Below are 26,333 nucleotides of genomic sequence, written 5' to 3' on the forward strand. Positions count from 1 at the left end.
CCGACCTCCGCAAGTGTCACAGAATAGATTTCTGCCATTTTAAGCCCCTGAATCTGGTAATTCTTACAGTAGTCCTGGGAGGCTCACACAGGCATTGACGCCTGGCGTTGCCATTTTGCAGATGAGCACACTGAGGCAGGTCCAGCCAGGCCCACAGGAGGCAGACCTGGCCGAGAGGGCGGAGGACGGTGGCGATGTGTCCAGGAGGCAGGAGGGGCCTGCAAGTCTGGACTCCGGGCCAGTGCCTGTGGCCGAAAGCGGCTGGTGCAGGGACCCGGCTCCAGCCTCCGGGAATGCCCTCCCCCAGGGCTGGATTTGCTAATGCTGCTAAAAGCTCGAGCGGCTCCGCTGCGGGACTTGTGACCCGGCGCCTCTGGACCCTCCTCGCCCTCTGCAGCCGGACGCCCCGCGGCGCCCAGCCCGTTCCCACGCCATGACCCCCGCCGGGCTCGTCGCCCCCAGGGTCCCTCCTCCTGCTCATCCGCACGTCGGGACCCCGGGGTGGCGGGGGGGAGGGGGGCGAGGGCGCCGACAGGGGCGGGCGGGGTGGACTCGGAGTCCAGGCCGCTCGCCCAGGGGAACTCGCTGCGGCCGCGCCTGCGCCCTGGCTCCGGCGCTGGGCCCCTCTGCCCCGAGGCGGGAGCGGTTGCCGGGCAACGCGTTTGCGTCACCGAGCCTGGCGCTGTGCCCAGGCTCCCTGGGTGTGGAAGATGGGCCCTGGAGCTGGGCCAATAGGATTCCAAGGACTGAGCGCGGGGGGCGTGGCTGAGCCCCACAATTCAGCCAATGGGATTGTTCTCAGGGTCGCGGAAGAAGGGCCGCGCTCCTTTTAAAGGGACCGCGCACATCTCTCCCGCTTTGCTTGCCCCGAGGGCGCGACCCCAAGGTGAGGGTCGGAGGGCCGGCCCCGGGGTGGGGGTGGGGGTGGGGGGGTGTCTCCTTGTGCCTCAGTTTCCTCAGGTGCGCATATCAGAGGCACGTGAACGGAGCATCCAGAGTCCGCTGCTCCCTGGAAGGGAACCCCCGCATTTATGCGGCGCCACGGTGTGCACCTAGACCTCAGGCACCTCCGGCATGAGGATCACCCAAGCTCCTCGGCTTTAGGGCAAGCACGCCCTCAGAAAGCCACACCGCAGTTGGGAACCTTATTTGTCCCCAGGCTTGGGCCCCTGCGCCCACCCTTCTAATCCTGGGGCCAGGAAACTGCCTTTACAAGGACCCCTTCCTGACCTGCAGGGTTCGGGAGGTTGGTTCCCCTGGGCTTTAGGTCTCCGGCAGTATCCCCTCCAGCCCTGTATCCGACAGCGGAAAACAAAAGGGTGGTGGTGAACATCTGGTCCCCATGGGCTCTGAGGGCCGGTGTCCATGGCCGCAGTGTCCCTCCACCCTGGACCGGCCCTCCTTTCTCTCAACTGGTCCAGGTCAATGAAAATACAAATCAGGGGTAAGCAGTGACATTGGCTGATTCTGGGTGCAGACAGCCGCTGAAGCGTGACCCCAAACCACTCACCAGCCTCTGTGTCCCCAGCTTGGAGTGTCCCCCGAGGTGGCCTTCAGGGATTGGAGATGTCTGCGGCCAGGGCCCCTGCCGAGGCTGCTCTCAAAGACTGGGACTGGCATCTGGAGAGGTGGCAGGACCCACAGATTTGGGGAGAAGGACAGCAGGGCAGAGCCCTGGTCCACGTCAGGCTTTGGGGGGTGGACCCAGTCCCCCCCCGGTGGCCTTCCTTCCTGTCCCTGCATCACCCTCACCTCAGCCCCCTTGGACACCACTACCTGGGACGACCTGCTTTGAGCCTGGTTCCCTGGCCATGTTAGATGTCAGCTTTAGGGGAAACTGGGTGGGGGTACCTGGAAACCCTCAGTTTTGCAAATTTTGTTTAGTCTAGAACTAGTTCAAAATGAAGTAAAATTAAAAAAAGAAAGCACACCACTATTATTAAGTAATTTCTTCTTTTTTTTTAAGTTTATTTATTTTTGAGACAGAGCGTGAGCTGGGGAGGGGCAGAGAGAGAGGGAGACACAGAATCCCAAGCAGGCTCCAGGCTCTGAGCCATCAGCACAGAGCCCAACGCGGGGCTTGAACTCACGGATCGTGAGATCATGACCTGAGCCGAAGTCGGACACTCAACCGACTGAGCCACCCAGGCGCCCCAGAATGTGTGTGGTTTTAAGGCACCAAGTTTTGGTGGTATGTTACAGGGGCCCAGGACACCGTGCCCTCCCCCCAGGCTGATCCTTAGGGATGAGCCTGCACCAGCCTCCCCTTGCTGCTGTGACAGAGCAGCACATCTTCCCTGGAAGCTTCTGGAGACTGGACTGACAGAGTATGTTCATTCGACAGAGGGTGCGGTGGGGTCCCCCTGCTCTGGACTTCTCCAGGACTCCCTCCAAAATGCCTGTTCTGGCCTTGGCCTGGCCGGGTGGCTGGAACTCACAGCTGTTCCCAGAGCCGAGCAGAGAACAGTCAGGAAGATCTGCTCACACAAAGAGAGGAAATGGGCTGGACGGCGGAGAAAGGGCCGCGGGGTGAGCAGATGCAGGGTGTCCGCCGGGACCCCGGGCTCGTGGCCACCTCCTGTGTCGTGATGGACCAGGGACCTTGCTGTGGGGTCCCAGCCAGCCCCGTACCCATCCCCCACTGAGGTCAGGATTGGGGGTCCGGTGCCCGGTGAGAGGGAAAATCAGCAAGCTGGTAAGTCCCGGGTGGAGGTCCCGGGGTGGGGGACACAGGGTAGCCACCTGACTATATTGCCACTTTCCAGCAAAGTGCTGGAGGGTGCCAAGTGTCACCAGTGTGAAATCCAGGTCAACCCGGCATCTGACGGAAGCTCAGACAGGCCTGGGGCTGGGCGGCAAGGTGGCGGGGACCAGCCCCCCTCCCCAACCCCCCCCCCCTCCCGGGGACAGACAGAGCTGTCTCCAGGCTGTCGTCCCTGGTGGCCTTCCTGCGGACGGCATCCCCATCTAGGGACGGGAGGCCCACAGCAGGGAGGGGCAGAGCCGAGCAGCTGGTTTTGTTTTTCATCCACTGTCTTTGGAAAGAAGGGCAGATGGCTCCAGAAATATCTAGGAACGCACCCCCCTCCCTGGGTGGTGACCGGCAGTGCCATCGGAAGGTCAGCAGAGTGTAGTGTAAACAGTGGCTTCAAAACAGCAGACGGGCACAAAACTCTGCTGTGGCTGGGGACAGCAGAGGTGACAACAGCCCCAAAGTCTGACAATTGCACGTGACGTGTCCACCGTGCACGCGCACGCCCCTCAGGTGCCTCCACCGCGCACGCGCACGTCCCTCGGCCGCGAGCCGGCGCGAGAGTCGCCCACCTCCGCCGCTCCGAGGACAGACCCCGGACACAAGACGCTCAGGGAGGGAACCAGACACGAGAGGCCACACGGGGTGTGAGTCCACGTGTGTGAAACGTGCAGAACAGACCCATCCACGGACGGGAAGGGGACTCGTGGGGGCCCGGGGCCGGGGGAGGGGTTGCCGGCGGGTGGTGATGAGGTTTCTGTTAGGTGAGAATGTTCCGGGAGCTAGATAGAGGTGATGATTGCACAACTTTGCAAATGTGCCAAATGCCACTGAACTGTTGACCTCGACTGGGTGACTTGTATGGCATGTCAGTGACACCTCCGTAGAGATGTTTGACCACGACAGAAGCCAGCGCGGTGGTGGTTTGTGATGGCGCGTGGTGACCGGGGACGAGGGGTTGACAGCACTGGGCGGGCGCGAAGGGCCGCCTGCTGCCCTGCTAACCCGGATGGGACGCACAGCAGATGACCACAAGTGCCGGCCAGCGCCTGGCACGTTTCCTGGCCGCGGCGGGTCACCGCCGGCAAGGATCTGCGTGAACGCGGAAGAGGCCAGCGGGCGCGTGAGAGGCTGCCACGTTGCAGATCGAGAGCCGAGCACGGGACCACGCTTTTGAACACGATTGGCAACAGGAGACCAGGCGTTCGAGAAAACGCCTCGCTCACAAGAAACGTCGGATCGTGTGCGCACAGACATGGCTGGGAGGGTGTGAAGTCGGCTGCGGTCTCCGCGCTCCCCAGCGACGCGGCAGGCACCGGCACCCCGGGTCAGGAACGTCCCCTACAGCCTTTGTATCTGGCGGTGGTTCTGCCCCAGGGGACCTTGTCCAGGCAGGGGCCACGTCTGCACATCTGTGGTCATCGCACTGGGGGCTCCTGGCATCGAGGGGGGGGGGCCAGAGATGCTGCTTGACCGCACACTGCCCAGGACGCCCTCCAGAGAACGATCCAGCCCTGAACGTCGTTGGGGGTGGGGGTGGGGGAGGGGAAGGCAGACCCTGGTCTAGAGAGACTCTCCCCAGGTGGGGGCAGGAGGAAACATCTAGAATGTTCCAGCAGTACTGTCTCTTGGAACGAACGGCTGCAGCTACCTCGTCTGGCCCAGTCTCTCTCTTGCTGGCTCTGATGAAGCATGAGGCCGTGTTGAAGTGGCCCATGGGGCAGGGAGCCGAGGGTGGCCTCTGACCGACAGCCAGCAAGAGACTGCAGCCCTCAGTCCTGTAACTGCCGGGAGCCGAATTCTGCCGACAACCACGGGACCTCTAGCAGGTGCATCCCCAGGTGAGCCTCCGGGTGAAAACACTTAAAAGTAACTTGATTTAAAACAAAAAAATTTTTAATATTTACTTATTTTTGAGAGAGAGAGAGAGAGAGACAGACAGACAGAGCGTGAGCGGGGGAGGGTCAGAGAGAGGGAGACACAGAATCCGAAACAGGCTCTAGGCCCCGAGCTGTCAACCCAGAGCCCGACGCGGGGCCCGAACTCACGGACCGCGAGATCATGACCTGAGCCGAAGTCAGACGCTCAACCAACCGGGCCACGCAGGCGCCCGGAGGTTCTCCCGTTTCAAGTGCGCAGCTCGGGGCTGTCGGATACTCAGAGTTGTGCCCCCCGTCATCACTGTGTGTGTTTGGAAAGAACAAAGTGTGAAGATTTTGGTGTGAGTCTTACGTGAGGTTCTTCTGTGTTCGCGGGAGAATCAGTCTGTGTCTCTTGTGGCATCGGCGATGGCAAACTTCCCTAAGAGCCGGTAGTGGCTATTTTCAGCTCTGTGGGGCTAGGGGTCCCTGTACAGCCGCTTGGCTTTGCCACCTAGGGCAGGAGCCCCCTAGGTCGTAGGCAAACGAATGAGCGGAGCCGTGTGCCGATAAAACTTTATCTACAAAAACGGACAGCGGGCTCCATGTAGCCAATCCTGATCGGTGGCCGATGTGTTTAATTTTGTCGTGAGCTAGTCTTGGGCGCTTGCTTTAAAGTATTCATCCTTGCTGTTTTCGGAATTTTCGTTCTTTTGTAGATGATGTTTATCCTGTCTTTGTCTCTCTAGTTAATCTGGAAGGATATATATTAGTTTTCATTTTATTAGTGGCTAACTATGTGCGTGTACGTATACAAACGTATGTGTGTACGTATAAGCATATTGAACTTAATTTTGCCAATATCATCATCTGTGAAATAGTATCTACGGATTCTGGCCTTAAAAACATGAATATATTCAGGGACACCGGGCTGGCTCATTCGGTGGAGCATGTGACTTGATCTTGGGGCTATGAGTTTGAGCCCCGTGTCGGGTGTAGAGATTACTTAAAAAAAAGTTGAGGGGCGCCTGGGTGGCGCAGTCAGTTAAGCGTCCGACTTCAGCCAGGTCACGATCTCGCGGTCCGTGAGTTCGAGCCCCGCGTCGGGCTCTGGGCTGATGGCTCAGAGCCTGGAGCCGGTTTCCGATTCTGTGTCTCCCTCTCTCTCTGCCCCTCCCCCATTCATGCTCTGTCTCTCTTTGTCCCAAAAATAAATAAACGTTGAAAAAAAAATTAAAAAAAAAAAAGTTAAAAAAAAAAAAAAAAAGAATAGATCCAATTAACATCGTCTGCAGATGTGAATCTCTGTCTGGAAATTGCAGGAGAATCAACTTAAAATTTAAGAAGCCAGTTACTAAATCAGTTCCAAAAACAAGAGGCTTCCTATATATGTCAGACATAATCATTTAGAAAGTACAATGGGAAAAAGGACGTCATGGAAAAACATTCATAGTAACAACCAAAAATAACTGGGAATTAACTTTAAAAGAAACGTGCAGATATGAAATGTCCAGAACAAGCAAATCCACAGAGACGGAAAGTGGGTTCATGGTTGCCAGGGGCTGTGGAGTGGGATGGGGGTCACAGCTCATAGGGACAGTTTTTTTTTTTTTTTTTAGGGTGATGGAATATTCAAGAATTTGATGTTAATGGTCGCACAACTCTGAGTGCACTAACAACTACTGAATTGCGTACTTTAAAATGGCGAATTTTACTTTTTTTTTTTTAAGTTTTTTTAAATTTTATTTTTAATTTTTTAAAATTTACCTCCCAATTAGTTAGCAATAGTACAGCAATGATTTCAGGAGTAGATTCCTTAGTGCCCCTCCCCCATTTAGCCCATCCCCCCTCCCACACCCCCTCCAGTAACCCTCAGTTTGTTCTCCATATTTATGAGTCTCTTACGTTTTGTCCCCCTCCCAGTTTTTATAGTATTTTTGCTTCCCTTCCCTTCTGTTCATCTGTCTTGTCTCTTAAAGTCCTCATATGAGTGAAGTCATATGATTTGTCTTTCCATCCCTGTAGTTGCAAATGGCAAGATTTCATTCTTTTTGATTGCCAAGTAATACTCCATTGTGTATATATATATATATATATATATATATATATATATATATATATACACCACATTTTCTTTATCCATTCGTCCACCGATGGACATTCGGGCTCTTTCCATACTTTGGCTATTGTCGATAGTGCTGCTATAAACACAGGGGTGCATGTGTCCCTTCGAAACAGCACACCTGTATCCCGTGGATAGATGCCTCGTGCAATTGCTGGGTCGTAGGGTAGGTAGTTCTCTTTTTAATTTTTTTTTTTTAATTTTTTTTTTTCAACGTTTATTTATTTTTGGGACAGAGAGAGACAGAGCATGAACGGGGGAGGGGCAGAGAGAGAGGGAGACAGAGAATGGGAAACAGGCTCCAGGCTCTGAGCCACCAGCCCAGAGCCTGACGCGGGGCTCGAACTCACGGACCGCGAGATCGTGACCTGGCTGAAGTCCGACGCTTAACCGACTGCGCCACCCAGGCGCCCCAGAATAGTCCAGAAAATATTAAAAAACAACAACGAGGAATTTATATTGGCAGATACAACCATTACTCTGACTTTACAAGGTACATTAATAACTGCTAGAAGACCCAGAAAGAGCCCCGTGTAAATACATACACTCCTGATCTGTGCGGAAGGGCCACGCTGTGCTGCAGTAGGGGTTCCTTGTTATTTAAAAAATAAAAATTCCGGAACGCTCGGGGGGCTCAGTGGATTAAGCGTCCTACTTCGGCTCAGGTTGTGATCTCATGGTTCGTGAGTTCGAGCCCTGTGCCGGACTCTGTGCTGACAGCCTGGAGCCTGCTTTGGATTCTGTCTCCCTCTTTCTCTGTCCCTTCCCTGCTCATGTTCTCTCTCTCAAAAATAAACATTAAAAGAAATAAAAATGTCTCTAGAGCCTTACCTCACACCATACGTGGAAATGAAACTCTCAAGTTTATCTAATGTTTTTTTTTTTTTTTTTTTAATTTTTTTTTTCAACGTTTATTTATTTTTGGGACAGAGAAGAGACAGAGCATGAACAGGGGAGGGGCAGAGAGAGAGGGAGACACAGAATCGGAAACAGGCTCCAGGCTCCGAGCCATCAGCCCAGAGCCCGACGCGGGGCTCGAACTCACGGACCGCGAGATCGTGACCTGGCTGAAGTCGGACGCTTAACCGACTGCGCCACCCAGGCGCCCCAAGTTTATCTAATGTTTAATATTTGAGGAAAGAAGAGGGGCACCTGCGTGGCTCAGTTGGTTAAGCATCTGACTCTTGGTTTTGGCTCAGGCCATGATCTCACAGTTCCTGAGTTTGAGCCTTGCTTCAGGCTCTACACTTATAGCTCGGAGCCTGCTTGAGATTCTCTCTCTCCCTCTCTCTCTCTCTCCCCCTCCATGCGGTCCCTCTCTCAAAATAAATAAACATTAAAAAAGAAAACCAAAACAGACAGGGAGCCAGGGTGGCTCAGTCAGTTAAGCATCTGACTTTTGATTTTGGCTTAGGTCATGATTTCACGGTTCAGTTTGTGAGATCAAGCCCTGATCAGGCTCTGTGCCAGCAGCTCGGAGCCTGCTTGGGATTCTCTCTCTGTCTCTCTCTGCCCGCCCCCCCCCCCCCCGGAACAAATAATAAATAAATAAACATCTACAAAATAAAAAAAGAGGAAGACCATGAAGAACCAGAAGAAAACAGAGGTGAATATTTACATAAAGGCCTCCCCAGCCCAAGTTTGTAAGCTTGTCACTAAGGGCAGAAAATGTCAAGGAAAAGAATGACCAAAAATGTGAAAGCTGGTAAAGAGAAGAAGAAGAAAAAAAAAGTATGTTGAAATGATCATAAAGTTAAACAAGAAACCAGGAGAAATTTGTGTAACATATATGACAAATTATATGCAAAAAAGCTTTTATAAGCAAGTATTATTAAAGGGTCTCTACACCCAATATGTAAAGAGTTTTTAGAAACCAATAAGAAAAGACCACTTTCCAATGGAAAAAAGGACAAAGGATATAAATTGGCAATATAAATGGTCAACGTGCGGTGAGAGTGTTTCCTATCAAATAGGTAATGACACATGGCCTAACACCCAGTTTTGGGAGGATGTAAGGAAGTGGGATCCCTGAACCTGTGTAGATGAGGATGTAAATTAGTGCCCCCTTTCTGCAGGGTACTCCCCAACTCATCAGAATGTCCCCCAGGGTAATGCCCTCTGACACACACAGACACCAACTCTGGCATTTTACCTGTATCCACCATCGGGGATATTTATAAAGATCTGACCAGAGAATTTATTGTCGCCAAAGTCACGGCAACAGCCAGGAGGCATCGGTTAACTGATGGGGCACCTGCACGGTGCGTGCCTGGGCTTGTCCACACCGCCTGTCCGCCTGCATCACCCTGGGCCTGCCCCCGCTCCGTGGCCCCCCACCTGCCTCTCCACTTGGTGGTCAAGACCAGAACCAGCATCTCAGGCCAGTACTTCCCGGTGGGTTTTTAGGACAAAGAAAGGATCCAAGTCATTCCCACCTTGACTTTGCTCCCACCTCAGGAATCGCTGCAAAGCAACGGGGCCCGGGGAGGCCTCTGGCGAGGGCTGGTGCAACTAAGGAGGGGGTTCTGAGGGGTAGAGCCCACCCCGGGGCGACTTCCAGTGACAGGGGCTCCTGATCTTCTGAGGTGGCCTCGCCCAGCTGTTCCCGAATTACCAGAACGTTCCTTCACGAACACCAGAGGCTGCCTCCTGCGTCGTTTCCACGGGAATGATGTAGATTCCCGCCACTCCTAGGAGCCCCCGCTGGCCAGGAGGGGGCTCGGCCAGCGGTCTTGCCCGAGCAGCCCCGCCGTGCCCTCCCTCGTCCTCCCCGTCTGACCAGATTTCCATGCCAACGCCTGGCCCCCCATTACCTCTCCCGGCTGGACAGCTTCTGGGGTTTTGACATGAACCACCCACCCCGTTTGGCCTCAGATTCCTGCGTTCCCAGCAGCCTGAGGCAGTGGGGGGGGGGGGGGTCTTAAGGCCACACGATGGTTCTCTGACGGTTCTGGGCTCAGAAGTCCTTACACCCAGGTGTGGGCAGGGCCGGTTCCCCCAGAACCCCAGGGTCATCCCACCTCAGGGACCTTGACAAGGTCCCCTCTGTGCCATGAGGCGACAGGTCCCAGGATCAGGAAGGGGACATCTTTGGGGGTGATTACAAATGACAACAGCAGCTCCCAAATTTTTAGCTGTTTCTGGAAATTGTGGTGCATTTGCAAAGTCAACGGGTAAGGAGACCATGGCTCCTTTAGAAGGTGTTTCCAGATAACGTGATTCCCGAGAAGCCGCTCAATTCCCACGGAGACAGCGCGCCCTCTAGGGGCGAGAAGCCAGCCCTGCCCTGGTTCCTGCGCAGCCCTACCCACCGCCCCTTCGTCTGCTCCCACTTGCCAGAGACCCACGCCTGGGGGCCCCGGAACCGGGGCACGTGCATTGGAGAGGGACCCCATCTTGCACAGAAGAAAGAGCAGTCGGGGTGAATGACTCAGGTGTCTGCTCAGAGCTGGCTGCCCAGAAAACTCCTGGCTGGTTCTGTCCTATCACGCTGCAGTGGGTTCAACATTTTCTGGCTCCTTCTCCCGCACAGCAGAAAGGCAGAGTTAAAATTGTGCCTAAGCACTGGCGACAACTGACGAAACAGAAACGGGGGACAGAGCACGTGCCTTCCCCACGGTTCTCAGCCTGCCTTCCGGGGACTTCCATCCCCACCACCCCCACGAAACGCTGACTTCACCCACAGCCCGTGTGTCTGTTTACCCATCTGGGGCACTCTGGCGGGCCACCGGCCATCGTGACATCTAGGATCCCTCGCCCCTTGGGGATGAGGGCACCCTGGGGACAATGGCCGTGACGTGTCCCAACACCGGCCCCCCCCCCCCCCCCCGCCAGGAAAATGGAAATGACCACCAGCAGCCGCGGGTACAAAAATGGCACAATTTATTCTGATGCTCGGGTGGGAACACCCGTGGGCGGGGAGGATGCAGAGGGTCCCTGCCACCGTCCCCGGCCTGGCCGCACGGCGGGAGCAGCTGGGAACCCTGGGGCGCACAGTGGTTCTGCGGTTTGGCTGTGGTCTTGCATTTGAAGGGGCGACATTCGACTGGACAGTTTCCTCGTCCTGGGAGGCTGTCTTGCCAGGCCCCCCCCTGAGCTGGGCCCCGGAGGCTTCCGGAAGGACCGAGGTCCGAGCTCATGTTAATTGCACTTGTTTGGTGTTGGGTGACGGTGCCCCTCACGTCTGCGAGCATCCCAGACACCCAGAGGTACTGAGTCGGCACGGTCCACACTGGAAGGGCAGCCACGGCGAGAGGCCACGGAGGATGTGTGGGCAGGCAGAGGCACGAACTTGGGGCAGGACGGGGCTTCCCGTGGTCACTTCGGTGCAGCCCCCGACGGGGCCCTGGCCACCCCTCCCAGGGCCCGTGGGAGACAGTGGTGGGATTCGGATCCCACAGCCGCACAGGGCCACGCAAACAGAGGGTTTTGATGTGAAGCTGGCAGGCTCTGCAGGAGGACATTTGGCCAGCTGACATCTGGCAAGACTCAAAGACCCCGCCCAGGAGAGCGGTTCCAGGGGACTCGTCCTGTGTTGTCCACACGGGAGAGGGGATATTTCTCTAAAGGGGGAGGCAGGCTCATGTATAGGAAAAGAAAAATCGTATCTTTCATGATCCACGAAGGGGCCCGGGGGGGGGCCGGGAGGCAGGCTGCGGGGTCCCTGTCGTACCTGTCGTGAAGCAGACACGGGGCTCCCAGGCGCCGGCTGCCCGCAGGGCACAGGTCCGTGCGGGCCCAGTGGGCAAACGCAAGTGCTTTACAAACACAGTGGGTTTTCCCAGGTGCCCAACACATACAACCACGGAGTCCAAGTTCAATGCCGGCCGAGGAGACGGGCTCAGGGTGGCCAGACCCACGGCTGCTGCATCTGGGACCAGGGAGGACTCGACCCCGGCGCTCAGCGTAGCCGCGACAGCATGGAGCTCTGATCACTTGCTGGGCTTTCTAGAAAGCATGGGCCCATGTTCTGGAGACGTGGCCCTCAGGCTAGAGTGTCCCCTGGGCACTGCCTCGGTGGCCGCAGGGCCAAGCGGCGCTCAGTGGCACATCCGTGCAGTCATTTCTTTCTGTTAAGAACGAGAGGGACGTCAGGTATCGAGACGAGAAGGACAGAAACCACACCCCAGAAAAGCAGATCCGGTCTCAAGGGACCCGCAGGCTTCATTTCACGTCAAACCTTACGAACAGCGGAACAGATAACCGGTGGGGGGGGGGCCCAAGCCATTCTGTGAAGGGCCCAAAAGGCAGTGTCGTCGAGGGAGAGCGGCTGCGGCAACGCGTAAACGCTAAGGCACGAAGACATCTTGCCACGTTCTGCACGACGGCAAGACCCCGGGAGCCTCGGTGTGCAGGAGCAGCGGGCAGGTCAGCACCAGCTCACGTCCTTTACACACAGCCTGGGGAAGTCTCGCTGGCCCCAGAAAGAAATGGAAGCATGGGTACGGGAGAAATGACGAGGGTATCGGGGCACGAGGCTAAAAAAAAAAAAAATCGGGGCACCTGGGTGGCTCACTCGGTTGAGCATCCCACTCTTGATTTCAGCTCAGGTCGTGAGCGTCTCGTGGTCGTGAAATCGAACCCCACACTGGGCTCTGCGCTGACCGGACAGAACCTACTTGGGATCCTCTCTGCCCCTCCCCCACTTCCTCTCTCTCTCAAACTAAATACGTAAACATTAAAATGAACAAGCAAACAAACAAACTGAGCCTCCTTTAAGCATCTGACTTCAGCTCAGGTCACGATCTCACTCACGGTCTGTGGGTTCGAGCCCCATGTCAGCACGGGCTGACGGCTCGGAGCCTGGAGCCTGTTTTGGATTCTGTGTCTCCCTCTCTCTCTGCCCCTCCCCCACTCCAGCTCTGCCTCGAACTCAAAACGAATAAACATTTAAAAAAAAAAAAAAGAGGGGCGCCTGGGTGGCGCAGTCGGTTGAGCGTCCGACTTCAGCCAGGTCACGATCTCGCGGTCCGTGAGTTCGAGCCCCGCGTCGGGCTCTGGGCTGATGGCTCGGAGCCTGGAGCCTGTTTCCGATTCTGTGTCTCCCTCTCTCTCTGCCCCTCCCCCGTTCATGCTCTGTCTCTCTCTGTCCCAAAAATAAATAAACGTTGAAAAAAAAAATTAAAAAAAAAAGAAAGAAAGAAAGAAAGAAAGAAAGAAAGAAAGAAAGAAAGAAAGAAAGAAAGAAAGAAAGAAAGAAAGAAAGAAAGAAAGAAAGAAAGAAAATCATTGCTTGGTCTCCAGCCAGGCAGTGAGGACAAGGGTGGGGGAGACTGGGATGTCCGGGCCCGGCCACCGGGCTGCTGGTGTTTGCAGGGTGACCTCCCCAGGGTCCCCGAGGGCATGGCAGCCGCATCCCCGCCATGCCCGCCAGCGGGGGGCACGAGCAGCCAGAACCAAAAGTAAGCCCGGGGGGGGGGGGGGGGGTGTCCCGTGTGCCTGCCAGGAACCCGAAAGGCCCACTCCACTCGAGTCTCACTGCGTCACAAATTTGGGCCCGAGCCCAAAGAACCACCCCCCCCCGCCGCTCCCCTCCGCTGACTTCAGGCTGTGGAGCCGCGGGGGCCGCCGCCAAGCCGGGGGCCTGGGCCCTGCGGACCAGCCCGGGACCCCAGCGTCCCCCCGCCCACCAGTCCCGGCCCGCTCACCAGCGGCTCGAGCTCCTTGGTGTCGATGAGGCCGAACTCCTTGACGAAGTAGTAAAAGTGCTTGTAGCAGGTGTTGACGTGCGCCTCGGAGCCCATCTGCGCGATGCGGTCGAAGTGGTGGATGTAGACGTGCACGAACACGCGGAACAGTCGCGACAGGATCTTCCTCACCACCTGCAGGAAGTTCTTGGGGAACGGCGTGCCTGTGGGCGGGGCGAGAGGCTCAGGGGGGCGGGGCCCACCTCCCCTTCCGGACCCCACTTGGGTTCCGGCCCCCGTGGGCGCCGGGCGGGTTTCCGGCGAGGCTTCTTGTCCTTAGCAGACTCCCTGATGGGCTCCCGGTCCTCCTGCCCCCACCCCCGGTTCGTCTTTACCACGTCCTCTCGCTTGCGGTCACCGACGCTTCCTTGGGCCGCGGTGGGTCGCGTCAGGCACCCCCGCGCGCCCCTTCCACCCCCATCCGTTCACGTCCCTCCGTCCCGCGGCACGGACGGGGTGCAGCCAGCACGGGCAGGTGCGTGCCCGGGACCGGAAAGAGCGAGGGGCCCCCGTCCCCGACGTGAGGGGCTAGCAGCTCAGGGAGAGGACGCACAGAGACGCCGCGCCCTGCGGGAAGCCCCCGTGTGCCGGGCGCACGTCCCCCAGGTGGACACACCGGCGCGTGCAGGATGCGGGTGCGGGAAAGCTCTCAGGACGGCGCCGCAGCGAGAGCGGGACGGCCAGCCAGCGCCCCCCACGGCAGGGCCCACGGGGCTGTCCTCTCCCCGGAGGCAAGTGGGAGGGAGAAGGCTCTCTACCAGCGAGCGGACTGTGACCGGTGCAGCCTGACCCTGCTCGTCCCGGGTGCCGCCCTGCTCCCTCCCCTGTATCTGGGCCCAGGTGGCCTCTCGGGGCAGGGGAACGATGGTGCCGGCCCTCGGTCATGGGCAAGCGTCCGAGCGTGGTGAACGGGCCGTTCCCGGCCGACTCTGTGGAGGCTTCGCTCAGGCTCACCGAGGCCTGTGCACGTTCCCCGTCCCTCGACTCTGGACGTGAAACCGAACGGTCTGTGGGTCCCTGCGGAGCAGATGCTTTCCTTGAAAGCCCCTGGAAGCCACGCGGTGGGACGGTCACCTCGAGGGCTGGCAGTCCCCACGTGCTGGGGCCCCTGGTAGTGGAAAGAGGCTTTAAGCTCAGAAGGAACATCAGGCCCACAGCAAGCGGACAAACGGAGCCCCGGGGAGCCCGGCTCGGCACCGAACCCACACGGGGCCCGGGTGTGAGGCCACCCCGGCCCCTGCTGCGCCTTTGTCCTAGGACGGGAGCCGCCAAGGGCGCTCCTGGGTGAAGTGGGGCAGTTTAAAGTAGGCTGGTCTGGATGGGCCTGACACAATCTTCCACACACTCCTGAGGACTCTCCCGCGGGGTGCGAACCCAGCCCCGTCTGCTCTTACAAATAAAGGGACACCGGGACACAGGTGCACCCATTTGTTTATGAACCGCCTACAGCAGCTTTTGGTCTATGACGCAGATGTGAGCCGTCAAGACACATGCCGTGTGGCCGGCCAAGCCGGAGAGATTTACCAACTGGTCCCCACGAGGAAAAGTGCGCAACCCCTGGTCCGACGTTAAGAGCACAGGCTGGTGGCTCGAGACCCAAGAGGACGCACAAGCGTGAACGGAACCCACACGGGAGCCGGGATGAAGCGTGGACCCCGTCCTTCCCTTGCGAAGCCACAAACCCAGCCCCAGGGGGCGGCCAGCACACGGGACCCCACTCTGCGTGAAGCATTTCCTCTGCCTGCCTGGCCAGGGCCCTGCAAGCCTCAGGGTGACGCTGGCCAGGCCGGACCCCCCACCCGATGTGACCGTGTGGGACGGGCCTGGGGCCCCGAGAGCCTGAAGCACAAGGGCCTGCGTGAGGCCTCCGGGTCCCACTGGATGGCTGAGAGGCACCTGCCAAGTTACTTTTCTCTGCCTCTCGTCGGTGTCCTGTTCGGTAAGCTTAGGAGTCACCTTCCATGGGCGAGGGGCAGGCTTGGGACCTCAAGCTCTAGGGTGCCGCCCCCCCCCCCCCCAAGGAGCGGGTGGGACCTGTTGGGGTCCCAACAGGGCTGGCGGCCACAGTGACGGACGGAGTGCACACGTGGAGGGGGCCCCGGGGGCCGGGCCTGAGACCTGTCTGCCCTGCTGCTGCTCGGGGATGCCGTGTCAACACTGGTGGGGACAGTCGAAGCCGTGTCCCAGGGAGTCTCCCGGTGCCACTGTAACAAACTATCACCGGCCTGGCGGCTTAAATGCCGGAAGCCACAAGTTCCGAGTCTGTCGCTGGCCTGCTGTTGGTCAAGGTGCTGGAGGCACTGTTCCCTCCGGAGGCTCCGGGGTCAGTCCGTGTCCTTGCTGCCTCTGGAAGCCCGCGACCCCTCCCCCCTTCCCGGCTGCCGCGCCACCTTCTCTCTCAAGTCGGATCTCACTCTGCCTCCTTCTCACAAGGGCCCTTGTGACGACACTCAGGCCGCAGCAGGACGATCCAGAGTCCTCTCCCATCTCAGGGTCCTTAACTTGAAGAACAATGTGCCCACCGTGCACGCGCACGTCCACAGACGACCGTGTTCCCCGCGCACGTGCACATCCCTCGGCCGCGAGCAGGAGCGAGGCGCCCACCCCCGCTGCCCCGCGGACGGACCCTGAACACGACGCTCAGGGTGGGAACCAGACACGGGAGGCCACGCGTGTGAAACGTCCAGAACAGGCTCATCCACGGACAGGAAGGGGGCTCATGGGTGCCGGGGGAGGGGGCTTCTTTCAGGGTGGTGGAATGTTCCAGAACCAGTAGTGGCACTTGCATAAATCTGCGAACATATTACTAAACGCCCCTGAACGGCCCGCTTGAGACGGGCCGACCGTACGAACGCGAGTCCCACCCGCCCGGCCCGGCCCGGCCGCCCCGACTCACCAACGTGGGTGGGAAAGAGCTCCTCGTTGTTGATCTGCACCTCGATCCAGTCCATGAGCAGGTCCATGTAGCGGGGGGCCGACAGCGCCGTGGGCTTGCGGAACTGGTGCTCGTCTTGCCAGCGGTACTCGTACTTGGGGCCGCCGGACATGACCGGGCAGGACTGCTCCGTGCACTCGTCGCCGATGGTGCCGTAGATGAGGTTGACGCGGTTGAAGAAGTCCACCACGTGCACGGCCACCCAGTCGCTGAGCTCCTCGCCGGGGGGCAGCTGCACGGCCAGCTTCAGGTCGAGCCCCGCGTTCAGCGACGCCTGTGCCTTCTTGTGCAGCTCGAACCGCTGGGTGCCCGGCTCGAACTTGCGCTTGGGCCGGAAAGTCTTGTCCTTGTTGAAAACTTGCTTCAGGAAGGGGCTGGACATGGTGGCCCCGTGCCCGGCCCGTGCTCCCCGGCGAGGCCTACTGCAGAGTGGCCCCGGGCAGGGCGCTGCTGTCAGCCGCGGGGACGGGGGACCGGAGATTCGCGGCGTCCCCGGCCTCCCCCGAGATCTGGAACACAGAAAGGGGAGAAGGGTCACCTGTTTCTGGAAGCCCTCTTTCGGAGATCGCGAGGCCCCCAAGACTCGTGGTTTTCAGTTTCACGGAGAGGGCGCCGGTGGACACAATGGTCCGCCACCTCGGCAGAAGGCGCTGAGGCAAAGCCCCCGACGAGCCAGAGGTGGCGGAGCCCCCGCTGTACAGCGGGAGGGGTCATGTGCAAAGCCGCGCAGCGGCCGACGGCGACCGCAGCAGGTCAGGGGCGGCCAAGGGCGAAGGGAGGGCTCCGTCCCTGGGACCTGCAAACGGACCTTATTTGGAAAAAGGTGCTTTGCGGAGGTGACTGAGCATCTCGGGACGCGCTCCTCCTGGTTATCCAGGTGACCCTAGTCCGATGACGGCTGTCCTCGCAGAAGGACACGCAGACACACGGGAGAAGGCTGCATGAGGATGGAGGTCAAGGGGGGGCACCAAGGATGGCCAGCACCGCCAGGGCCAGGAGAGAGCCGGGAGCAGACCTCACCACCCTGAGGACATGCGCAGAAACCGCGCTCCCAATGGACGGACGGGAATTCTGGCGGGGACACGCTGCCCCACAGGGCCTGCCTAAGAGGCCCGGACGAGCCCGTCTGGGTCCTGTCTGTCCAAGCGGGGACCAGGATGGGCGCCCACTGGCTTCTGGGGACGCGGCCCTGCCCAGGGCGGTGAGGGCCCTATCGCCCCCTACTCCTCCAGCCTCTCTCTGTGCTCCGTGTCCTGTTACCTGGGACAGGACACGCCCCACGTCAGGGAGTGGGAGAGAGCGCAATGGAGCACGTGAGGCCGGGTGCTCAGGCGGGACACAGTCACCGTGCTGTGCCTGGCACTGCCCATCAGCCCACACTGTCCCGGGGCTGCCAGAGTGGCAGGCGGGGCCGGGGTCTTGGGAGTTCACCAGACAGAAGGCGCAGAAGGGGAAGCCCAGGGAGAGGCGGCGGAAGTGCCAGGCCCCGCCCTGCGGCCCCGCCCTGCGGCCCTCCGTATCCCTCCTCCATTTGCTGCCTACAACAAGTAACCCTTTACGACTTCACCGCAAATGCCCACCCCCGCCAGCTTCTCCTTTACTTAAACTGGGGGGGGCTCATTCTTCTGACTCCAGCACGTGGCTCTAGGAAAGTACCACAGACTCAGAGCTCCTAACAGCCCAACCGTAGTATCAGAAAGTTCTAGAGGCTCCAGGTCCGAAACAGCCCTCCTGGGAGTCCTCGCCTTTCCCGGCTTCCAGGGCGTCACATCTTTGGCCACCAGCCCACATGGCTCTGGCCTCTGCTTCCCTCATCAAGCCCCCTTCTGCAGGGACCCCACTCACCCCCCAGCCCCCACGGCGGCCCCCGCACAGAACGTGCACCACGGGTGCTACCTGTCCGGGTGCAGGGGTCCCCAGACTCTTGGAGATGAGTGCACACAGAGGCCCGGATGCAGGGAGGGTGACCCAGACGGCGGGCTGGCGATGGGGGCACCTGGGCTCCCAGCAAACACTTAGAGCTGTCATGGCTCCACCACGGCCTGTGGCCCTCTGTTGCCGGGACGTGGGAAGAAGGGGCCTCCCGGGGCCCTGGGCCCTGACAAGGCGCCCCCGGAGCCGGCGACTGCATTTCTGGGGCCACGTGCGGCCTGCGCACCTGCCTCGCCAGAACTGGGCCGACTCTGTGCCCGCTGTGGCTGAGCTGGGAGCCCCAGCTGAGCGGTGTGGGCCGTGTGGACTCTCGGCCACGAGACTTAAAGACAGATTGCTCGCAGCTGAAGGGCGCCAGCACCCAAGCATAGCCTCGAGAGCTGGTCCTTCTGCGGCCACCGGGGGCCAAATGGGAGGTGGCAGCAGGGAGGGAGGGACCCCATGCCACCCTCCCGCCTGCTCACAGCTGCCCAACCCGGCCAGCGTCGGCCTTGTCCTCGGTGTGTCCCCAGGGCCTGCTCCCGGGGCTGAGGCAGCACCTGACGTGTAAGAGTGTGAAGCAGGCTCCCTGCCCGGGTGAGTGGGGAGGAGACGGTGGGAAGGATAAGGGCCTGCAAAAGCGTCCCCGTCCTGGTTCTGTGACTGGGAACCTGTCACTTCATATGGCAGAGAGGACCCCGTCAAGGCCCCTGAGGCGGGGGTGCCCCTGGGTGCCCCAGGGGCCCAGCGTCCTGGCGAGGTCCTCACGAGAGGGAGGCAGAGAGATGGGCAGACCCCGTGCTGCTGGCCGGGAGGATGAGGAGAGGCCGCGGGCCCAGGATGCGGGGCCTCTGGAAGCCAGAAAAGGGGGGAAAGGGGGCTCCCTGGGGCCCCGGGGGGGGCACCCCTGCCCACGCCTGGGTGTTAGGACTTTCCAGCCCAGCCCTGCCCACTCCACTTTGAACTCACGACCTCCAGAACTGTGAGGTGACAGAGGTGTGTGGCTCCAGGCCACGGAATCTGTGGTCACTTGCCGCAGGGGCCCCAGGAGACTCAGGAGCCACCAGTTAACGGGCCCTGCGGAGTTTCGTAACGAGCCTGGGCACAGTGACTCGCTGCGGACGACACTGCAGCAGCCCAGCCTGGCTACCCGTGGGCCCGGGCCCTTCCTGCCTGCGGCGTGGCTGGCGAGGCCTCCCACCCTCTGCGTGGACAGGCAAAGCCCCACCACTCCTCTGGGCCCAGCTGAGCCGCGCTCAAGGCGCAGGAACCGCGCAAAACACAGAAGGTGAGCATCAGGGTCGGAAGAGCTGACCGGAGACAGCGGGGTCAGAGGGACGGAAAAACCAGCGCTCCCACAACGACAGCCGTCACCACAAAGCCCGTCACCAGCGCCAGCGAGGACAGGCAGACCGGAACCCTCGGGCCTGGCCAGTGTGCGCGTAAAAGGCAGCGACCACTGGGGACAACAGCCCAGCACGGGGCCACCCCGGGGCCTAGCGATGCCTCTCAGATCCACAGGCAAGAGAGGCGATTAACACACGTGCACGTGAAACATACACGCGTGTTCGCGGCAGCGCAATTCATAACGTTCACCAAAAAGTGGAAACAACCCAAACGTCCATCAACAGGTGACCGCATGAACCAGCTGGGTCCGCCGCGCACGTGCACGTCCCTCGGCCTCGAGCAGGAGCGAGGCGCCCACCCCCGCCGCCCCGCGGACGGACCCCGAACACACGACGCTCAGGGAGGGAACCAGACATGAGACGCCACACAGAGTGTGAGTCCGCGGGTGTGAAACGTCCAGAACAGGCCCATCCAGGGACAGGAAGGGGGCTCGTGGGGGCCGGGGGAGGAGTGGGGGTGACGGCTGATGGGGACCGGGTTTCCTATGGGGTGATGGAATGTTCTGGAACCAGAGGAGGTGCCTGCACAGCCTTGTGAACTGAAGACACAGGGCTGTGCGCTGTCGATGAGTGGGCGTAAGGCACGCGGATGTTATCTGAGAAAGGGGGGGGCACGGGCAGGCCTCTATCCGGGGCCCTAAACGGCTGAAGCGTCCCTGTTCGCTCGCATCGAGGCTGGCGCGGCTTGTAACCCCCGCTCACGGGGCCCTGGAGCAGCCACCGAGAGGCACAGAGAGTAGACGGCGCCGGGGCGACTGGAAGGAGGGAGGTCCCGTGATGACCCCCAGCCGGTGGCTCGAGGCGCCTGTGCTCTGACGAGGACTCGGGGCGACAACGGAGAGAAGCGCGTCCGCTTCCCTCCCCAGGGCGGCCCGGGGGCTCTGGCACCATCGACGCTCCCGGCCACCTTCGTGGATTCGGCTTTACGGTCACCCCCAAGCAGTGCGGCACCGACAGCGGGCCGACCGGGTCTCCCCGGGGCACTGTGGGGTGGCATCCCCGCCCCCCGTCGTGACCAGGGTCCCCTGGGGGCCGAGTCACCTCGGGCGAGACCCTGGATTAGAAGACCATGTCTCCGTACTGCCTGGTTAACGATTACTTAGGTCGGAGTTTCCATCCTGGCGGCGGGTAGGGGGAGGGGCCAGAGCGGGACCCCTGGGCTGTGGGTGAAGCCACCACCCTTTCTGCCCGGCCGCGTGCCGCCACGGCGGGCCCCCTCTCCGTTATTCGGGCCTCTGCCGGCCTAACCCAAAGCCAGTGCCAGCCCCCCTCCGGGCCGGGGCCGGTCCCCCCTGCGGCCCTGTGAAGCCTGCACGGAACCGGTGTGGCCGGGCCAGCCGACTCTCCCTGGTTCCAGCGGGAGGGCCTGGGCGGTGGGAAGGTGGCGCCTCAGAGGACGGGGCGCAGCCACACCCACCCCGACCCTCTGTCAGACCGGCCGTGCGCCCCTGGTGGGCCTGTGCTGGACACGCCGGCGAGGAACCCGCTCCCCGCCTACGCCCAGTAACGCCCAAGCGGCCTGCACACCTCCCCGGGGGGTCGCGCTGCAAACCTGGCCGCTCTCAGGCCCCTCTGGGGACAGGTCAAGGGACAGGAATCCCCTGTGGGCCACCTTCTGCTCCTCCTCCGACGCGGCTTAGATACTTCCTCGTTCGAGGTCTGTCTTCAACCTGCAGACTCCCTTCCGCTTGAGGAGACAGGGTGGGGGTTATGTCCAGCCAGACGGGGGCCACCGCAGCCCCTCCTGTGGGTCGCCTGATTCCCCGGCTCCTTATTCACCGCGGCTAAGCTACACCCCGGACAGCAATCCCGGGGCGAGACAAACACAGCCTGCCAGTGCCCTGCTGTCGCTTTTTACCTGGGGCCTCCCGGGGATGGCTCTGGGAGTTTAAGCTGAGACCCTGTCACCTGGGGACACAGGACAGAAGCACGCCGTGTGACATGGGAGTGTGGCCTCGGGGGTACCGCAGGGCGGTGGTCTGTCTGCACGCCTTCGTGCCACGGACCAGACGCACACGGGGATGGTTCTGGAAGGTGGGGCGGGGCAGGGCAGTGGGGGGCTTACAGGGCTCCTGCCTGCTTTCGGTCTCTTCTCAGGAAGTGGGAAGGTTTTTTAAGTGGAAGCAATGATTTCCTAAAAAACTTCCCTGATGGTAGAATTCCCCTCAAATGCAAACAGCTTTCTCTCAGGAACACATGCACCCCCCTCCCGACCCCCGGACGAGGGGCGGCGGCCCCCAGAAGGTGCCTTTGCCTTGAGGGGCGGCAGGAGCCCAGGGTGCCCGGGAACCCCCCCCCCCCCCCCCCCGCCGCCCCTGGTCCCATTACCAGCTCTTCCTGGAACACCTCCGCGGTCGGCGCAGGGGAGGGTGGGGCAGGGGATTCGGTGCTAAGGGCTCCGGGGGGCTGTCCTGGTGCTTCCCACAGACGAGATGTGGCGGCGCTCAGAAACTTCTAGACTGAGGAAGGTAAGCCGACAAACTCCCCCGCCCCTACCCACACCCTCCTCACCCCCCCTTTTTTTCTGAAAACCAAACACAACACAGTCCCTCTAAGCACCCCCCCCCCCCCCACAGAGGCCCAGAGCTGCGGCTGCCACTTCCTTCCGGTGCCCCCACACCCTGCCCTGGCCCTGGCCCTGACATGCCGCCGCTAAGGGGACCCTGCCCTGGAGCTGGGGCTCCAGACAAACGAGCCCCAGCCTCAGAGGTCAGTCCCGTATGTTCCAGATCAGCAAACCCCGGCTCCTGGCCCAGCGGCCGAGGTTCAGCTGGAAGGTTCTGGAAGCCCAGGCTCTGTCCTGTCAAAGGCCACACCCCCCGGCGCTGTCTTCTCAGTGTCCCCACCGCTGGCTGAGTGGGAAGGCCACCTGCCGTCCTGCGGGACTCACACAAGGTGGCCCCAGCCCCCAGCCCCCCCAGGGTGCGTGGCTTTGCTGGCATCCAGCCCTCATGTCTTTGTTTTCGGGGCCAAGTTCCCCAACTTGTCCTGCAGGAAGTGGTTTGCAGAGATCACTCCAGGCCGGGTGCCATCGAGGGGTTCTATATACTCCCGCCCTCCTGGTAGTTCTTTTATGTTTTAACCAATTGTGATACAGTTCACACGTAAGTAACTTACAGTACACAATTCAACGTTTTTTAGTAAGATCGTAGAAGAGTGCAATCATCACCACTAATTCCAGAACGTTCTCATCACCTCAAAAGACTGCCCATCAGCAGTCACTCCCCATCCATCTATCATGGGTGGAATCGTGTCCCCCCCAAACAGATGTTCAAGCCCTAACCACTGGCACCTGTGAGTGAGCCCTTGTTGGGAAACTGGAATCTTTGCAGATGTCAAGATGAAGTCATACCGGACAGGGTGGCCCTAAATCCAAGGACACACATCTTTATGAGAACCGGGAAATCCGGACGAACACTCGGAGAAGTCAGCCATGTGACCGTGGATGCGTCGCAAGCCGAGGGACGCCCAGGATGGCCTGTGACCCCCAGGAGCTGGGAGAGGCAGGAAGGGCCCTCCCTGGAGCTTTGAGGGGCAGATCGTCGGGCAAGTAGGAGGCGGGCCGGGGATCTGAGCCCAGGACTCCCGCGCCCACTGCCCGCGCTTCAAGGGGGTGCTGGGTGCACTGGGGCTGCCGCGGACGCCGGGCCTCTCCCGCCACAGAGGCAGATATACAAGGACTGTGACGAAACCGTGTCCCCTGGGGACAGAAAGCACAGTGTGACAGAGACCAGGGGTGGCTGTCTGCTCAAGAGCCACGCCTCTTCCTTCTAGGCCTCCGCCTGAGGTTTCAAGGGGCCCTTTCATTGAGCAGAGGCCCGCAGGTCAGCAGGGGAAGCCGCTCCGCTCCCGTCCCCACGCAGACTCCACTAGCTGGCTGACCAAGCTTCCTTTTAACGTCAGGATGCTCAGGATGTGGACTGGACTCTGAGAAGACCCTGGTCTGAAACGGACACAGTGCGTCCACAGCAGGCCAGGCCCATCCACTCAGACGGTGCTCTCTCCAGGGTGCTGTGCCTAGCTCCCAGCTGTGCCAGGGTCTCGCCTGGGGCCACTCCATCTCCAGGGACAGTGGGCCATGTCTGGAGACGTCTGTGGCCGTCACGACTGGGGTGTTCCTGGCATCGAGCACGGGGGCCTGGAACGGTGCTCAGCCCCCACAGCGCCCGCGCACCCCCAGAGTGACCCAGTCACAGATGTCTTATTTTGAACTCAGGAGACACAGAAACGCCCGTCTCCTTCCCAGAATCTGGTTTCTGACGTTGGATTCCCCTTTTTCGCTTAAGCAATCTGGACCTCGAAATTCTAGGAAATCAGGAACGGGGCCCTCCAGCTGGGGCGTGTCTAAAACTTCCCAGAGTAAAAGCCCAACTTCTAAGCCGGCTGCCTGGGGAATTTTTGTAAAACCCCCACTGTATGAAGTGCTGGGGAAGGGAGAACAGCGCCCGGAAACATGATTAAAGGCTGACTTTTCACTGAGCTGTCTTGGCTTTGGGGCATTTGTACGTACGCAACAAAGAGACTTAAAACTGTTCAGAAAAGACTCAGGAACTGCACTGGCATTTCTGAGAAGCCCCTGAGGGACTAAAATAACCACTTTTGCTTCTGCTGAGACAGAGGGAGGCGTACCTAGAATTCAACCCGTCAGGTTACTAAGGGCGTCTGGTACTCGAACACCATGCTCAGCGGTGTGCGGGGTAAAGATGGTAATGGCGCTCTCTCCTTTAGGAAAGTTCAAGTAAAAAGTAAGCCATCGAGCCGCACAGAGCCACGGAGGAGCCTCAGACGCACGGCACTCGGTGACAGAAGCCAGGCTGAGCAGGCGACACACGGGGTGGCTCCAAGTCCAGGCTGTTCTGGACAAGGCAGGACCACGGAGGCACGGCTGCCGGGGTGGGGGAGGGTGAATGGGAGGAGCACAGGAATTTCGGGGCCGTGGGTCTACTCCGGACGACACCGTGGTGGTGGGCAGGTGTCCGTGACATTCGTCCGAACCCACGGGGTGTGCCGCACCAGGAGTGACCTCGTGTCCCCTGTGGACCATGGTTCGTCACGTTCGGTGCTGGGTGGGGATGTCGATAATGGGGCCGCCGGTGCATTTATGGGAAAAGGGAGTCTATGGGAATTTCCTGTACCTTCCACTCAGTTTTGTTGTGAGCCTAAAGCTGCTCTAAAAAAATAAATTCGACTTAAAGTTATGAGTAAGGTTGATTCAATTATGATCCACCAAGCATTTGGTTAAATCTTCCAATAGTTTACTCTATTTAGGAAACACCTAAAGCCGCAGAGGACAACGAATCCTGGGAAACAGGAGTTGGCTACACACCCGCGGACAGGATGTCAGAAAAAGCACTAGAAATGTGACATCTGCCACAGGCATAGTTTCGAATTTTCCAGGAGCCTCAGTGAAAAGCAAAAAAGTGAAAGGAAGCAGGTGAAGTCGCTGTTAATACCGTATGGCATTTAGCCCCAAAATGCCAAATACCATCTCGACACCTGACGGACACAAAACGTCACAGACCCATTTTGCTTTTTGTTGTTAAACAGACTTTGTCTCCAAGACTTGTATTTGGCACGTGGGGCACACCCCAGTTTGCACGAGGTACGTTCCAAGTGCACACTGGCCACACACGGCCAGCGGCTGTGGCGCGGGACAGCTGGAGGGGTGAATGAGAGAGGAAGCCACGTGTGGGGAGACTGGAGTGATGCATGGCTGTGCCCCCAGCAGGGAGGGGAGGAGGCGGGCGCCCCAATGGGGCAGGGGCAGCGGGCACTTCCACTTGCTGCGCCCCACTGGGAATCTGTAGATTACAGACCACCCGCCAGGCGACCCCAAACACGCAGGGGTTGAGCAGTCTTGAGCGTGTCAACTCGGAAGCACGGGGGTCAGGACCTGGGGGAAACTGCAGGGCCCTGTCCTGATGTTGGCCAGGCCTGGGACCTTTGTTACCACTCCCCGCTGAACCTGTAACCGGGCCAATAGGAGCCCCCGAACTTTATGTGGGGTGATAGAAGGCAGGAATGAGGAAGCAGCTGGCTGGGACCATGTGTCCAGAATCAAGTCCACAACCAGAAAGGGCAAGTGGACTCGCGGGGTGTGCGATATGCAAAAGTTCACGCCCATCGTACCTCTCCCGTCCGCCGCTCCCCGGGGACCCGGCCTCCCCGCCGCCCGCGGCCGCCGCTCCCCAGCGACCCGGCCTCCCCGCCGCCCGCGTCCGCCCCTCGGAGGACCCACCTGCGGTCTCACGCCCCCACCGGTCGGGCGGGTCTCGCGCCTGCCCCGCGTCCGGCGTCTTCCGTCCGGACCCCTCCGCCGCCCAGGAGGAACAGCGCCCACGGCCCGCCCCCGCCGCCCCGCCCAGCCAGGTCCACTTCCGCTACCGGCCTAGGCCTCCCCGGAAGCGGAGCCGAAGGGGGCGAGGCCTAGAGCGGGGGGAGGGGAATGCTCCCCGCCGCTGAGCTCTCTGTTGCCGGGCAACCGGAAACGGGCGGTGACGTCATTGGCCCGGGCCAGGGGCTCAAGGCCGACCGGCGGGAGCTGGCGCAGGGCCAGGAGCGCGAGCGGGTCCGCGAGACAGGGCCAGCCCAGAGGGAAGAGCGTGCGCGTGCGCATGCCGTGCGCTCAGGCATGGGGCGCGGCGTGGGGGCGGGGCCGGAGG

At 60.1% G+C, this 26,333-nt stretch overlaps 1 protein-coding gene across 5 annotated transcripts; it reads right to left on the bottom strand.

The window, feature by feature from the left end:
• Positions 1-10,601: 10,601 nt before the first annotated feature.
• On the bottom strand, positions 10,602-26,317 carry MOB3A (MOB kinase activator 3A). 5 transcript variants are annotated; one of them, XM_045491315.1, is made up of 4 exons: positions 25,910-26,317; positions 16,316-16,863; positions 13,381-13,583; positions 10,602-12,210 (listed from the first exon to the last, which is right to left on the bottom strand). In XM_045491315.1, exons 2-4 carry the CDS (start codon positions 16,734-16,736, stop codon positions 12,022-12,024), a joined length of 813 nt encoding a protein of 270 aa, XP_045347271.1. In that variant the 5' UTR covers positions 16,737-16,863; positions 25,910-26,317; the 3' UTR covers positions 10,602-12,021. The 5 variants fall into 5 exon arrangements, with proteins under 5 accessions (XP_045347271.1, XP_045347275.1, XP_045347273.1 ...); XM_045491319.1 differs by having other exon boundaries at positions 10,602-11,802; positions 25,910-26,314; XM_045491317.1 differs by lacking the exon at positions 25,910-26,317 and adding an exon at positions 22,000-22,144.
• Positions 26,318-26,333: the final 16 nt, after the last annotated feature.

Source organism: Leopardus geoffroyi, chromosome A2, assembly GCF_018350155.1.
Source record: "Leopardus geoffroyi isolate Oge1 chromosome A2, O.geoffroyi_Oge1_pat1.0, whole genome shotgun sequence".
In the NCBI taxonomy this organism is placed as follows: domain Eukaryota; kingdom Metazoa; phylum Chordata; class Mammalia; order Carnivora; family Felidae; genus Leopardus; species Leopardus geoffroyi.

Bases quoted from the DNA above. Each gene is read 5' to 3' on its own strand.
- MOB3A (XM_045491315.1), bottom strand. From the start codon at position 16,736: ATGTCCAGCCCCTTCCTGAAGCAAGTTTTCAACAAGGACAAGACTTTC. The intron at 13,584-16,315 runs GTGAGTCGGGGC...CCCCGCCCACAG, and splicing joins GCTCTTTCCCACCCACGTTG to GCACGCCGTTCCCCAAGAAC. The intron at 12,211-13,380 runs GTGAGCGGGCCG...TTTTTTTTTTAG, and splicing joins CCAAGGAGCTCGAGCCGCTG to CCTCGTGCCCCGATACCCTC.